The 15,475-nt window shown below is 38.9% G+C and overlaps 1 protein-coding gene across 1 annotated transcript in view; it reads right to left on the bottom strand.

The window, feature by feature from the left end:
* The window catches only part of LOC126330497 (G-protein coupled receptor GRL101-like), a 643,973-nt gene that overhangs the window by 70,092 nt on the left and 558,406 nt on the right, over positions 1 to 15,475 (bottom strand). Inside the window, exon 21 of the mRNA XM_049996361.1 lies at positions 10,172 to 10,243. Within this exon, the coding sequence (XP_049852318.1) occupies positions 10,172 to 10,243 (72 nt within the window). The remainder of the gene's footprint in view (positions 1 to 10,171; positions 10,244 to 15,475) is intronic.

Genomic DNA, 15,475 nt, shown 5'->3' with positions numbered 1-15,475 from the left:
TTTGCTATAATCCTAATAGCATAAGTTCCTGACCCTGATCATTTCAGTAGATCATAAATTTGTTTCCTCCTATTAAATTTCTCACCAATGCACACATTCAGAAATTTGAAATATTCTGTCTTAGCAATGGAGTTCTGCTTAAAGTCTATATTTATGAATGGTATTATTCCATTTACTGTGTTTTCTCAAACTTTAGTGAGAGACCATTTATGGAGAACAAGTTAATAATTTTCTGAATGACATTGTTTACAATTTCCTCAGCTAATTCTTGTTTTTTGGGTGTGAGTACTATGTTTGTACCATCAGAAAAAAGAACTAGCTATGCATCTTCATGAATACAGAGTGGAAAGACATTAATATATATTCAGCACAATAAGGGACCCAACACTGAACCCTGTGGGACACCATGCTTAATAACACCTCAGTTAGAGGACTCTGCTGATTTTTGCAGACTATCTGAGCTGTTAATTTCAACCTTCTGCATTCTTCCAGTTAAATATGAAGTAAACCATTCGTGCACTGTCCCACTCACTCCACAATCTTATCTAGAAGAATTTTATGATTCACACAGTCAAAAGCCTTTGAGAAATCACAAAATACCTGAACTAGTAATGTTTAATCATTCAAAACCACATTGTGTGAGCACACTCTGTCATTTCTTTGAAATATGTTCCAATTCACAAAGTGGTTTGAACAGAATTTTCCAAAATTTTTGAGAATATGATGTATTCTAGAGTAGTGTCTCACCTCAGCAAGAAAGCAAATAAAAAGGAAAGTAACTGCAAACCTTCACATTTCCTGTCAAAAAGAAAGTGTAAAAAACTTTTATTTGAATTTTGTTTGCATTATCTTGACATTGCTGTAAATCTATGGAAAGGATATTCAATAATGAGTACTGTCAACAATACCACAGTGTTAGGATATTAGCTTGAAACAGCACTACTGAGGCTCTTCCTCAGTAAATACCAGAATCACATTCAGAATTCAGTGCAACCGTTATAAGAACTCAAGTCCTGATACATGAATTCTTCTTCTTCTTCAGGAGGAAACAATTCACTAAATCCCTAGTTCTAAAAGTGAAAATTTCAAGCCAGTTTACTGACACAACTTGGTCCTACCTTAATCTATTTCTTAATCATCAAGAACTACAGCAAACAGATACATGGGATTAAGGAGGTGGCCATTTTGGCTACTGCGTCACAGTATATTTATTCCCTCATGAAGTTTGTTCTAAATAACCCACTGCAGCTCAAAACAATGTACATAATTATGAAACCAGAGTGAGAAATAACAAGGGGACTGATGACCATAGATGTTAAGTCTCATGGTGCTCAGAGCCATTTGAACCATTTGAGAAATAACATTCATTATGCCACAATGAGTTTTTCTCTAGCACAGAAACGGATGCACTATGCTGTAACCAAAATTTTTGATCACTTAAGCAATGTTATAAAATGTTTTACAGGTAGCAAAGTAAAATTTAAAAACAAACTGAAAAAGTTTCTCCTTGGCAACATCTTCTGTTCCACAGAAGAATTTTTGCTATTGTAACATGTGAAAGGAATTGCTAACTCACTTCTCTATGTAAATTAATGTATATAAAAAAAACACTTCTAAATTATCAGCATATAGCCATATTTAAAAAACAGCTTGTGATATGAATATAAAATGACTCATTCCACATCTTTACAATTTATCACACAAATGATCCATGGAACATGAAAATAACTGTCTATAATGTGAGGAATATTGGAACAAAAATGAAATGACATATTATTATTACTGTTATTGTTATAATCATCCTTGTAATACAGTTAGTGTAATAAACATAGGTCAATGTTATAGTGATGATATGGAAAAAAATAAAGTAATAAAATAAAGGTATCTACAAGGCTAATCCCAAAAGTAAGGTCTCCTATTTTTTTATAAGTACACAGACCTGTTTATTTCTGCAATGGCTTACATCAGTTTACAGCTTGAGCATTTAGCTATTTTTTGACATAATCAACATTTCTGTCGATGCATTTTTGTAGAAGCTGTGGCAATTTTTGTATGCCCATGTCATACCAGTTTGCCACCATGCTGTTCAGAAAGTTATCAACCTCTTCTTTCACCTTGTCATCACAGATGAATCGCTGGGACCACAATTAATGCTAACAGGTACTGTGAGATTCTGAAAAAACTCAAAAGGGGAATTCCAAACCGGAGAAGAGGAATATTGAGCTAGGACATACACATTCTCCATAACAACGCTTGCCTACACATCGCTCAGCGAACCGTTGTTCTCTTGCAACAGTTTCAATGGAACATAATCACTCACCCACCCTATAGTCCTGACTTGGTGCCCAGTGACTATCACCTGTTCCCTAGGTTAAAATAACATTTGGCCGGAAAATGATTCAGCTCCGACATGGAGGTGAAAGAAGAGGTTCATATCTTTCTGAAAGGCATGGTGGTGTGCTGGTATGACATGGGCATACAAAAATTGCCACTGAGTCTACAAAAATGCATTAACAGAAATGGTGATTATGTCGAAAAATAGCTAAATGTTCAAGCTGTAAACTGATGTAAACTATTGCAGAAATAAACAGGTCTACATACTTATAAAAATAGAAGACCTTACTTTTGGGATTACCCTTATATGAACACTAAGACGAAATGGGTTAGCAGATGATGATTCAGGTCTTTAAAACTGGGGTTTCATGGCAGTCACTTTCACTTTGTATCCAATGAAATTATCATTGCAAAGTATAATAAATACACTGGCCACATCACACACAACAATGAAACGGAATGGTCAGTCTCTTTTTAGTACTGCATCCTGAAAGATTCATTGTGCATTGCGGCTTGTGGCACCAATAAAGTAAATACACTTATTTATGTCTCAGCAAGGCAAGTAGTTTGGAATTTTTCTTTTCAAAAAAGCAACACTCATGGGTAATAAGGGAGCAGTAAGCACAACAATGGCAGCTAATGAGTAGGATATAGGTTACATAGAGCCAATCATCCTCTGGATCTGATGCCTACTCATTACCCTTATTTAAAGAAGACACAATCACTGTTGCTGTGATACCATGGAGAGTACTTGACTTCACATGAATATCCTACAAGGATATGTACCAATTCCAGAGAGAAACTTTAACAAGGATTCTTATTTACTGTGTGTAATTTATCTGATACATCTATAGACTAAGTATTTTCTATCTACATACAGTACGTTGTATTAATATACATTGTTGGCTATTAAAACTGTGAAACCCCAAAGGAAATAAAACAATGAAATTTTATTTATTATATATATACAGTATAGTGGGAAGAACACAATTAAATTTTTAGGAGCTCTGTAGGTGTATAGTGTACAAAATTAAGTAAACAGAGCCGCCACCTATGACATCAAAAATGGCTCTAACTCAGCTGGCAATGCATCAAACTAATCTTGGATGACAGTTATTGGTACATCATCCCAAGCTGCTTTCTTCTGTGCCAGAGTTCATCACTTGTCATGGCTTATGAGTGGTGGCATTCAAGCCTTTTGGCAACCAGATCTACATCTTCATCTACATCTATGTGGATACTCTGCAAATCACATTTAAGTGCCTGGCAGAGGGTTCATTGAACCATGTTCACAACTCTCTATTATTCCAATCTCGTATAGCATGCGGAAAGAATGAACATCTATATATTTCCATACGAGCTCTGATTTTCCTTATTTTATCACAATGATTGTTCCTCCATATGTAGGTCTGTGTCAACAAAATATTTTCGCACTTGGAGGAGAAAGTTGGTGAGTGGAACTTTGTGGGAAGATTCCGTCGCAATGAAAAATGCCTTTCTTTTAATGATGTCCAGCCCAAATCCTGTATCATTTTTGTGACACTCTCTCCCATATTTTGCGATTATACAAAACGTGCTGCCTTTCTTTGAACTTTTTTGATGTACTCCATTAGTCCTATCTGGTAAGGATCCCACACCGCACAGCAGTATTCTAAAAGAGGATGGGCAAGCGTAGTGTAAGCAGTCTCCTTAAGAGGTCTGTTACATTTTCCAAGTGTCCTGCCAATAAAAGACAGTCTTTGGTTAGTCTTCCCCACAGCATTTTGTTCCTTCCAACATTGGTATTTAGTTGAATTCATGGCTTTTAGATTAGACTGACTTATTGTGTAACCAAAGTTTAATGAGTTCCTTTTACCACTCATGTGGATGGCCTCACACTTTTCATTATTTAGGATCAACTGCCACTTTTTGAAAAATTCAGATATCTTTCTAAATCATTTTTCAGTTTGTTTTGATTTTCTGATGACTTTATTAGTCTATAAATGACAGCGTCATCTGCAAACAACTGAAGACGGCTGCTCTGATTGTCTCCCAAATCATTTGTATAGACAAGGAACAGCAAAGGGCCTATAACACTACCTTGGGGAATTCCAGAAATCACTTCTGTTTTACTCCGTGACTTTCCGTCAATTACTACAAACTGTGATATCTCTGACAGGAAATCAAAAATCCAGTCACATAACTGAGATGATATTCCATAAGCATGCAATTTCATTACAATCGGCTTGTCTGGTACAGTGTCAAAAGCCTTCTGGAAATCCAGAAATACAGAATTGATCTGAAATCCCTTGTAAATAGCACTAAACACTTCATGTGGATAAAGAGCTACTTGTGTTTCACAGGAATTATGTTTTCTAAACCCATTTTGACTGTGTGTCAATATACAGTTTTCTTCAAGGTAATTCATAATGTTTGAACACAATATATGTTCCAAAATCCTGCTGCATATCAATATTGATGATATATGGGACTCCTACTACCTTTCTTAGATATTGGTGTGACCTGTGCAACTTTCCAGTCTTAGGGTACGGATCTTTCGTCAAGCAAATGGTTGTACATGATTGTTAAGTACGGAGCTAATGCATCAGCATACTCTGAAAGGAACCTAACTGGTATACAGTCTGGACCAGAAGGATTGCTTTTATTAAGTGATTTAAGGTGCTTCACTACTCTGAGGATATTTACTTCTGTGTTACTCATGTTGACAGCTGTTCTCGATTTGAATTCTGGAATATTTACTTTGTCTTCTTTTGTTAAGGCATTTCGGAAGGCTGTGTTTAGTAACTCTGCTTTGGCAGCACTGTCTTTGATAGTACCTCCATAGCTATAGCGCAGAGAAGGCATTGTTTGTTTCTTGTCTCTTTGGATTTTCTGCCAGGTTTTGAGACAAAGTTTCATTGTGGAAACTGTTATAAGCATCTTGCATTGAAGTCCATGATAAATTTTGAGCTTCTATAAAAGACCGCCAATCTTGGGGATTTTGTGTCTGTTTAAATTTGGCATGTTTGTTTCGTTGTTTTTGCAAGTGTTCTAACCCATTTTGTGTACCAAGGAGGATCAGCTCCGTCAGTTGTTAATTTATTTGGTATAAATCTCTCAATTGCTGCCAATGCTATTTCTTTGAATCTAAGCCACATCTGGTCTACACTTATATTATTAATTTGGAATGAGTGGAGATTGTTTCCCGAGACCCTATAACCTAAAAAACCACCCAGTCCACGCCACACAGATCCTGCTACCCGTGTAGCTGCTTCCTGCATATAGCGGACATCTGACCTATTCAGCAGAATCCAAAACCCCAACCATCCTTTTATGTAAGTCAAGGAATCTGCAGCCTACACGGTCGCAGAACAGTCTGAGTCTCTGATTCAGACCCTCCACTCAGCTCTGTACCAGAGGTCCTGTCGACCATGCTGCAAATGGTCAGCTTTGCTTTCATCTTGCAAGCAAGACTGGCAGCCTTTACCACTTCTGTTAGCCACTCAAAACCAGAAAGAATCTGTTCTGATCCATCATTGGTACCAACGTGAGCAACCACCTACAGTTGCCTGCACCCTGTGCTCTACATGGCGTCTGGGTGGACCCTTTCCACATCTGGAATGACTCCACCCGGTATGCACATGGATTTCACATTGGTTTTCTTACCCTTCTTGTCGGCCAAGTCCCTAAGGGGCCCCATAACATTCCTAAGCTCCCACCTACCAATAATCCCACCCTCTGTGATTGACCAGATCTTGCAGGCTGAATGGTTTCCTCTAAAACAGGACAGATGACAGTATGTGGCTCAGTGACAGTGTCAGCCACCGACAGCACCTGGAACTTGTTTGTCAGACAGACTGGGAAGGCCTTACATGCGGCCACCTTGGAAGTCTTTCGTTGCCTGCTTTGCCCCGGGGTGACCTCTCACTCAACCAGAGGTGAGGGGTGGGCCACAGTGCGATCAGTAACTGGGTTGGGCACCGGTAAGGACCTATCGGAGGACTCTGAGGTGCTGGACATCTGTTGGATCCCCATGGCCGGCCCACAACAGTGGTGCCCATCCACTGCAGCCTCGAGCTGTGTAACCAAAGCCATCACAGCCTGAAGCTGAGAGCAAAGTGTCACCAACTCGGCTTGCATCCACAGACAACAATTGCAGTCCCTGTCCACACTAAAGACCATGGAAAACTAAAATATGCAGATAAACAGACTATCGGCACATGCTGCACAACTCTATTGTAGACCCTGACGAAAATGCATGAACTGTGTCTAGTAATATGCAGATATTCAAAAACCTAACTACCGAAGCACTCAGGTGAAACTAAATTGTTTGGCCCTGATTAGCAACTTGTAATATGTCACACAATTGGTTTACTTTCTGATGCAAACAAAAATACAAGAACTGTGGCTATTAGATATTAACCCAAGAAAGTAAACTATTAAAGCACACAGATGATATAATAAAATTCTCTCCTGGTTAGGAACTTGTAAATGTCACCAAAGCAGTTACTTCCCTGTTGCTGCATCTGTCTCGGTCGGCTGTTACTACTGCCAATACAAGAGACATCTGAAGAAAGTGCTGGCCAGGGCAACAGCTGAACATCCTCCAAGTGAGGTAGATCAGAACAGCACGGGCAACACATGAACTGATACATCCACAGCCATATATATACGCCACAGGCCACCTTACAGAATATGGTGGAGGGGAGGGGGGGTACCTTGGGAAACACTCTCTGTTTCCTCCTATCCTTTTTCATTCATGAATAGTATGTGGGAAGAATGACTGCTAGTTAAGCTCCATATGATATCTAACGTCACTGGTTTTGTCATTGTAATCATCTGTTAAGTGTATGTGGGAGGATGTGTACATTGGCTGACCCTTCTTGGAACATACTCCTTTGAAATTTCAACAGTAAACCTCTCCAACTCACAATGCCTTGCCTGACACATCTTGGAACATACACTCTTCATCTTTCAACAGTAAACCTCTCCATGGCTCACAATGCCTCTCCTGTAACATCTGTTACTGCACTTTGTTGAACATCTCTGTAATGCTCTCACACCCAATAAAAGACCTAGTGATGAAACATGCTGCTCTTCATTGGATCTTTGTGCTCCTCTCTCTCTCTCTCTCTCTCTCTCTCTCTCTCTGTGTGTGTGTGTGTGTGTGTGTGTGTGTGTGTGTCTCATCTATTAATCCTGTTTGGTAAGGCACCCAGCTGTTGAATAATAATTCAGAATTTGTTGAATGTGTGTTTTGTAAACAACTTCTTCTTCCAATGAATCTCAGACTGGCCTCTACTTTTTTACTACTTTTTTTTCTATATGGTCATTCCACTTTAGTTTCATCCAGATGGTTAAACTTAGATATTTTGCAATAGTTACTGTGTCCAGTAACATGTTGCCAATAGTGTGATTGCACAGTATTGAGTCTCTTTGCCCATTTATATGCATTACATTGCATTTTTTTTACATTCAGGGTCGATTGCCAGACACTGCACCAATCGCCAAGCCTCTGCAGGTCTTCCTGAATTTCATTACTGTCTTTTGGCATTGCAAACTTCCTATAGAACAGCATCGTTATCCATGAATAGCCTGACAGAGCCACTTATATTACCCACCAGATCACTTTTATAAATTGTAAGTAGCAGAAGTCCATTTCACTCCCCTGGAGACTCCAGAAATTACTCTAATGTTCATCATTTTGTTCTGTTAAGAACAATCTGATCTACCTGCAAGGAAGTCCTGTATGCAATCACAGATTTGGTCAGATACACAGGAGGTTCATATTTCATTCACTAAATGAAATTAGGGAACTGTATGAACTGCCTTCCAGAAGTCAAGAAACATTACTCTAATCTGAGTGCCTTTGTCCACAGCAATCTGGATCTATGAAGGAACACAGCTCTGTCTGGGAATTCAAGTTCATTTTTAGAGGGGAGAGTTTTGTTATCAGAAAAGTCCTAATACATAAGCATAAAACACATTTCATAATTCTACAACACACTGACATCAATGACCTAGGCCTACAATTTATCTACACCTGCCCAATGACAAATGGGAACACCTGTGCTTTTCTCTAATTGCTAGGCACCCTTCATTATACCAGTGTCCATCAATAAACTGCTGCTAGAAAGTGAGCAAGTTATTTCCTATAATTCCTGCACTACCTCACAGGGTCCAGGTGCCTTTCCACTGTTGAGCAGTTTTAATTCTTTCAAGTATTATGAGCTTCAGCAGTGAAACAATTTTTGAAGACTAGATTCAGTGTTGCATCTTACTCCTTGTCATTTGTTTTGGTGCCAATATGATCAGTGAGTGATTGCACTTTGATTCGTAGTTAGATCATTTCTAAAACTTTTGCTCTGAAATTCATTGAATTCTCCTCACATCACTCTCCTGACACTCATTTTACTTTCATTCAAATATTGTTTGCCTCCTGGACTTTAACTTTTCTTAAACAAGAGCTGAAATGCTCTTTACCTTTGCATCAACTTTCTAATACATTATCATGTTGAAAGATAATGTCATGGAACCCAGCCACCAACCATAACACAAGAGAAATGCCTGCTGTCCAAATTACTGTCTGTCTGAAGAGGTGATAATGCTGTGTACCCAACAGCATCTCATATCATCACATCAAGTGTTGGACTGGTGTGATGATGACAAATGCATTCCACTCTAGTGTCCAGTGTTGTTGTCTGGTGCACCTACATTGACACATTTCTCTCTACTGTCACATCAAGGAAAACTGCAACAATGGTCACTGTACTGAGAGCCTGTGGGCCTCCAGACAATACTGTACTGTCCTAGTAGATACTTGTCTTGCTGCAAAAAGCCCATTTCCTTACTCAGAGTACATAACATGGCTGCATGATCCTGTACATAAGAGTAAACAATATGTCAGCCCTCTTGGGTGCTTGTCACATAAGGCCACTAAGATCCTGTACAGCACTGATTATGGCCCTCCTGAACCCACCATTTCCATACTTTCACAACAGTAGTCAGATTCTGTGCAAAGTGAGTAACAATGTCATGGAACAATAAACTGTAGTCTTGATAGATCACAACAGTGCTAGTGCCAAATTACAACACGTACTGATAAAAGTTTCTCCTTCTTACACGAGGCACAATGCAGTCTTCTCACAAACAAGCAACATTCAAATGTGATCTCCAAATCAGAAATTCACTCTGTAATCTTTCCTTATACAGTGCAAATCAGCTGTCCCAACCCATATGTATTATGCAACCCACAACACCTTCAAAAACAACAAGGGAGATTTTTATATTCTCTCACTTGCAAAGCTTGAACTAACAGCTCTAGAGAAAAATGAAAAGGACCTTTTTGTAGGAAATTTAATGTAGTTAAATTTTGTACTGGGATATGTCTTCATTGGAGGCCACGGTTTTGAGTTATTCAAGAAAAATCAATTTGAAGATCACTTTTGCTCATTTTCCTTGATTAATTTGAAAACTGTGGTCTCCAGTGAAGATGTATCCTAGTACTAAATATAACTACATTAGATTTCCTTCAAAAAGGTCCTGTTCATTTTTTCTGTAAGAGTAATAGTTTGCACGTAGTGAGTGAGAGGATATGAAAATCCTATACATCGTATTTGTTGGTGTTGCAGGTTGCATAAAACCCATAGGTAGGGGCAGTTTGAATCAACACGTATACAGAATATAGATGACATTACTCTTATCTATTTTGTGTGGTTGTGCTGGAATCCTTATTGTTTGCTTATGCATGTATGTAGTACCCTTGGTGCCAGTTTGATGTTTGTTGCATGCTGTCTTCATGGCACAGCAATTTTAATGGCCAACAGTCTTTAATTTTAATATTAATAGCAATACTTACAATCTCTTCAGGGACCTTACACTCTTGAAGACAGTACTGCCAACAGTTCTAATGCTGTTACCACTCAGATCCCTGTTGAGCATTAAACAGTTGATTGTTAAGATTAATGTGTTAGGATTTGTTGATTATTTTTAAATGATTTTCAAATGTATCATTCTAGAATTTACATTCAGGAAGTGGTAGACAAATATAAAACTAAAAATTATAAACATGCTGCTGAGTACTACCTACTGACTTATTCTTGAAACAAAATAAACTGAGCAGGATCTACTGCAACATATACTGAGCAATTGAACTAGAGACATCTAGGCAGTAGTGTGTAGCACTCCCTTGTACCCTAACAAAATTGATAACCCGTGAGAGCACTGACTCCCCGTGACACAAAAGCCAGCAGGACAGGAAGCCATCCTAATCCTTACCACTTAAGCAACACTCACAACTCATAGACATTGTTTGGAACTGGATCCAAGCAGCGAATGATCTTGCTGACATATTCCTGACTTGTACAACAGAACTGAGGTCAGATTATTTGGGTAGGGAAGGAAAGGGCGAGTGTCAAGGGGGGAGGGAACACCCTTGTCCCCCCTGATGTGATCCTTAAATCATTCTGACACACTGAGTGTTGGGGAAATACAAAATCTTTCTGAAGGCCCACGTCAAGAAATAGACACACATGATTAGATGATATTTTTCTGGCTCTTTCTTAAGAGAGATGATGATAGACCAAATAAGAGGTCACATTTATTCCCATGTAAAAATCCTCAATGTCAAAATACATCCATCACTTGCCTAGACAGTGCACTACTGATCATTCAAATGCATTGCATCATGCAGTTTTCAAGGTACTCATGTTCCGCAATTGGCACGTAAGAAGGTGTATTGTGACTCATCAGTGTAGGAAATTATTTTTAATGCTTGTACCCAAAGGTCATTTTCATGATGTATCTCTGTCCTCCGTGGTGAGAGAGTTAATATGTAAGTTGGTGGTTTCTCTACTACATACCAAGGAGGTGATCATGGATGGCATAAATACTCATCGAATCTTGTTGTTCAGCGTTGACTCTGAGAGTGATTTACTGTATCATGTCCCATCTGTCCACCATCATGGTCAGAAATATTTAACAATGATTCCCACCATCAACACATTTTTGCCCATGGTAGATGGCTCTGACGGCAGCGGTGATACTTGAAGCAACATACTCACTATACACTGTCGAGATGGCGAAAACTGAAAACTGCATTACCATGGAGACAGGAGTACCTCAAGCATTTCTACTCACAATCTTGCCATGATCATACTAGCTAATATGATGTGTTTGTCCCATTCCTCATTAAACTGTCATGCTGACAACCGCCACAAGGTTTGATGATATCCCAGTTATGTTATATGCTGATTTATTCTATTTGCCATGGTGGCAAGAGTGCTTTCTTCCATCACAGCCATTGTCTATAATTCTACTGTTTGTAGTTAAAGATGAAGACCTTCACTTAATGTTGAAGTTTTCCTGAATAATGAATAGCTTATGAGATTTCAGGGTTGATGTCAGATGATACTAGCTTGTGTAATTGTGTTATTGCACACTTACTCTCTGATTACTTGTGTGTGTGTGTGTGTGTGAGAGAGAGAGAGAGAGAGAGAGAGAGAGAGAGAGAGAGAGAGAGAGAGAGAACAGTTGAAAAGTAGTCAAATTGATAAAAGGAACTGGTGCTGGACATGACATTAGGCAGTAATATAGTATTTACAAACAAATTTAGAAAGAAATGACTGAATCTCATGAATTATCAGTTGAAAGTTACCTAGTCTTCTCTCAAAATACTTCCATAGGTTCTTTGATAAGAAAATCCCAAAATGATCTGGTCACAGAAAACATTTTTGTGCCAGAATAATCCACAGAATTTCCAATGGAGATACAGTGTTTGGAATGGAACTAGCCTGATGATGTAACTGTAATTTACCATTAGAGAACAATGAAATAAAGTCTCACACTCTGAAATTGTTCTGATTGGTAGTCTCACTGTTCAATGACTGACCCATCATTGCTGATTTAAGTTGGATATTGGTTCACTAAAGTATTTTCCAGCAATGGACAGATCACTAACAGCCTCTTCATATTATAAATCGTTTCTTAGTAAGAATATGATTATTAAAAGAGTTTTTGAACATTAAAGTACTACACCAAGTAAGGTACCATCCCTAGTAGATTTAAATAGCAGCAATTTATCCAAAATAGACTCCTATCCTGAAGCTGAATGAATGCTGAGAGCAGGCTTGAAAGGAGGTCACAAGAGATATTTACACATAGATGTTTTCAGGGCTAAATGTGAACTTTTACACCATCAAACCTTCATACTAAAGTGCAGACGTTGATACCAAGATGCTTATCAAGTGACTGCTAGTCACAAACGTTTTGTCTGATACACTATCACAACACCTGCTGCTTGGTGATTATGTGAACTAAAGGAGATGTTAACTGGGTTGGGGCTAGATACCAGTTGATGACCCATTGTTTGGTGGGAGTCTATAAAGCAGGTGAAAGAATAATGTGAGTTGGGGTTTTAATTTGTAATAACTTTTTCATAAATTTTCAGAAAATGTAAACAACTTATCAGAGAGAGTAAGATTAGGGCTATCCAATGAGCTAGGTCTTCTGTGAATAAACTTTTATTAGCTCATAGCATTGTGTATAATCACTAGATATTGGAACAACTCCAATTACAGATCTCTCTTAAAGGACAATGTTTTATGGAAAACCAAAACTAACTATGCCATGGAAATAAGTAGCACTTAAATTTGTAATGTTAAGGTTTCCTGGTGAATCAACTGTTTGTAATGTTCTGGATGTCCAGCCATGTGCAATTGTCTTCATAACATGATATTTCTACAATGTGTCTTGCCATCATCTTTTGGTGACACCTGTAGAAAGAGTGTCTTCACTACATCCTGCCTCCTTTATATCATGAAATCTACCCAATCATTACCCATTCACACAAAGCATTGTGTGGAGTGGTGGGGATGGCATTTCCCAATGCTGGGTGCAAACCCCAGTCTTTTGATTCTTCTGTAGTCCCTGTTGGGCACAAAGGTAGCTCTCAGTGAGCACTGTGACTTTAATTGACTGAGCACTGGGTCCCAAAATTTGCTTAGGGTGTAGCCACTGTCTCTGTAGCTCAGCCCATTGGCCACTCAAATTTCAATAGCTCCTTTAGAACACAGTCTTGAAACAATGAGGTGTCTTAACACTTCCATTTCTTTATACTTGCATTGAGACTCCTGTAGACTTGCAACGTGTTTTATAAATGCAGATTTTGTCAGTTCTTTAGTTCAATATGTATTCTGTGTTCGTTGCAAGTTTTTTTGATTGTCCACACTGCCTGCCCAATATAAGCCTTACACAAGTACACAGAATATAGTAAACAGCCAGTTTATGGAAACCCAAATTGCCTTTCACCATAGCTAATCATGCACTTTCTCATAGGGAACGGAAAACGCATTTAATGATATGTCAAGCCAGGATTCTGTTGATTTTATTCCATACTTTGCCAGCATATGGCTGATATGACATTGTCTTATCCTCCTCATCACGTTTTATTTGCTTGGCCTTTGCTTTCTGCCTGGAGACACATTGGATTTGTCTCCCACCATATCTGTTCTTCTTAAATATGTCCTTATGGTGCTTGAGATCCCTCGGTACACTTTCTTCAGCTGATACTGCATGAGACCTGCGTACCAGTGTACATAGTTCACCCCCCACATTATGAAGCATGATGGCAGTTGGCAGCATGCTTTGCTGTGTCCCATAGTGCCTTTGTTTTGTGCTTGACTAAGATGTTGAAAAAGAGTATTTTGCCATTTTCCTCCACCTCCATGGCGAATTTGATAGTGGGGTGCCTAGAGTTCAGATGTCTTTACCTGTATGTGAAAAACTTGTTTTTGGAGAATTTTGAAGAGAAAGCTCTGGAAACAGCTGCATTAAATCCAGTATGCTTTTTCACACATGTTGGTGATACGTTTGTTGTGTGGCCACATGGGGAAAACTTTAGAAGTTCCTCCAGCACCTGAACTCTCAGCACTCCAGTATCAAATTCGCAATGGAGGTGGAAAAGACTGGAAAAATACCGTTTTTGGACATATTGGTCAAGTTAAAAATGGATGGTGTTATGGGACAGTGTGTACAGTAAAGCCATCCACACCAATTTGTATCAGCATGCTGCCAACTGACATCATCCTTCATAACGTGAGGGTGTACTATGTAAACTGGTACACAGGGCTCGAGCAATATTGGCTGAAGAAAGTTACCAAGAGACCTCAACCACCTTAAAGGCATATTCAAGAACAACAGATACAGTGGGAGACAAATCCAGTGTGTCTTCAGGCAGAAAGTAAAGGCCCAACGAATAGAACATGATGAGGAGGATAAGACAATGTCGTATCTGCCACATGCTGACAAAAGACTGAATAAAATTGACAGATTCCTGGTTTGACATAACACTGAATGTGTTTTCTGTCCTCTCTGGAAACACAAGCACTATTACCTATGGTGAAAGGTGACTTGGGGCTCTGTAAATTGTGTGTTTCCTGTAATCCATGTAAATATGTAAGACGTATATTGAGTGCACTGTGTGGACAGTGAGAGAAAAGTGCAAGGAACATTAAAGACGGAATGAACTTAAGCAAGCAACAAAAACTTGTGGTTGCAGAACACTGCACAGGTATAGGGAGCATAAAGAAACGGAAGTGTTAAGAGAGACTTCATTGTTATGGGACTGTGTTCTGAAGAAGGCTATTGAAATCTGAATGACCGATGGGCTGATCTATAGAGACAGTGGCTACACCCCAAGCAAAGCTTGGGACCTATTACTCAGCCAACTAAAATTACAGTGTCAGCTGAGAGTCAGTTCTACATCCAATGGGGGCTACAGAAGCACTGAGAGACCATGATTCATACCCAGTCTTCGATGGTGCTGTCTCCCAAAGACTCCACTTATGCATCATTTGAGCAGGTAGTCGGGGAAGGGGCAGGGGGAGAACAAAGTATAAAGGAGGTAGAATGTACTGAAGACACTCATTCTACAAGTACCACCTGAAGATGATGGCAAGGTATGCATGCTATTGAAATATCATGTTATGATGACAACTGCAGCCAGCTGGACACTCAAGAAGAGTACAAACAGTGTCCCAATAACCTAGTGACAGATGAATTTCAATAAAACACTGCCTAGGTAGAAATTTTGACATTTTTAGTAAACGGTGTACACCTGCTACCATTCTAATTACTGAAAGGAAAAAAAGAAACAGTTTTGTTA

Source organism: Schistocerca gregaria, chromosome 2, assembly GCF_023897955.1.
Source record: "Schistocerca gregaria isolate iqSchGreg1 chromosome 2, iqSchGreg1.2, whole genome shotgun sequence".
NCBI lineage: Eukaryota > Metazoa > Arthropoda > Insecta > Orthoptera > Acrididae > Schistocerca > Schistocerca gregaria.
This window is presented reverse-complemented; position numbering and strand designations above follow the sequence as displayed.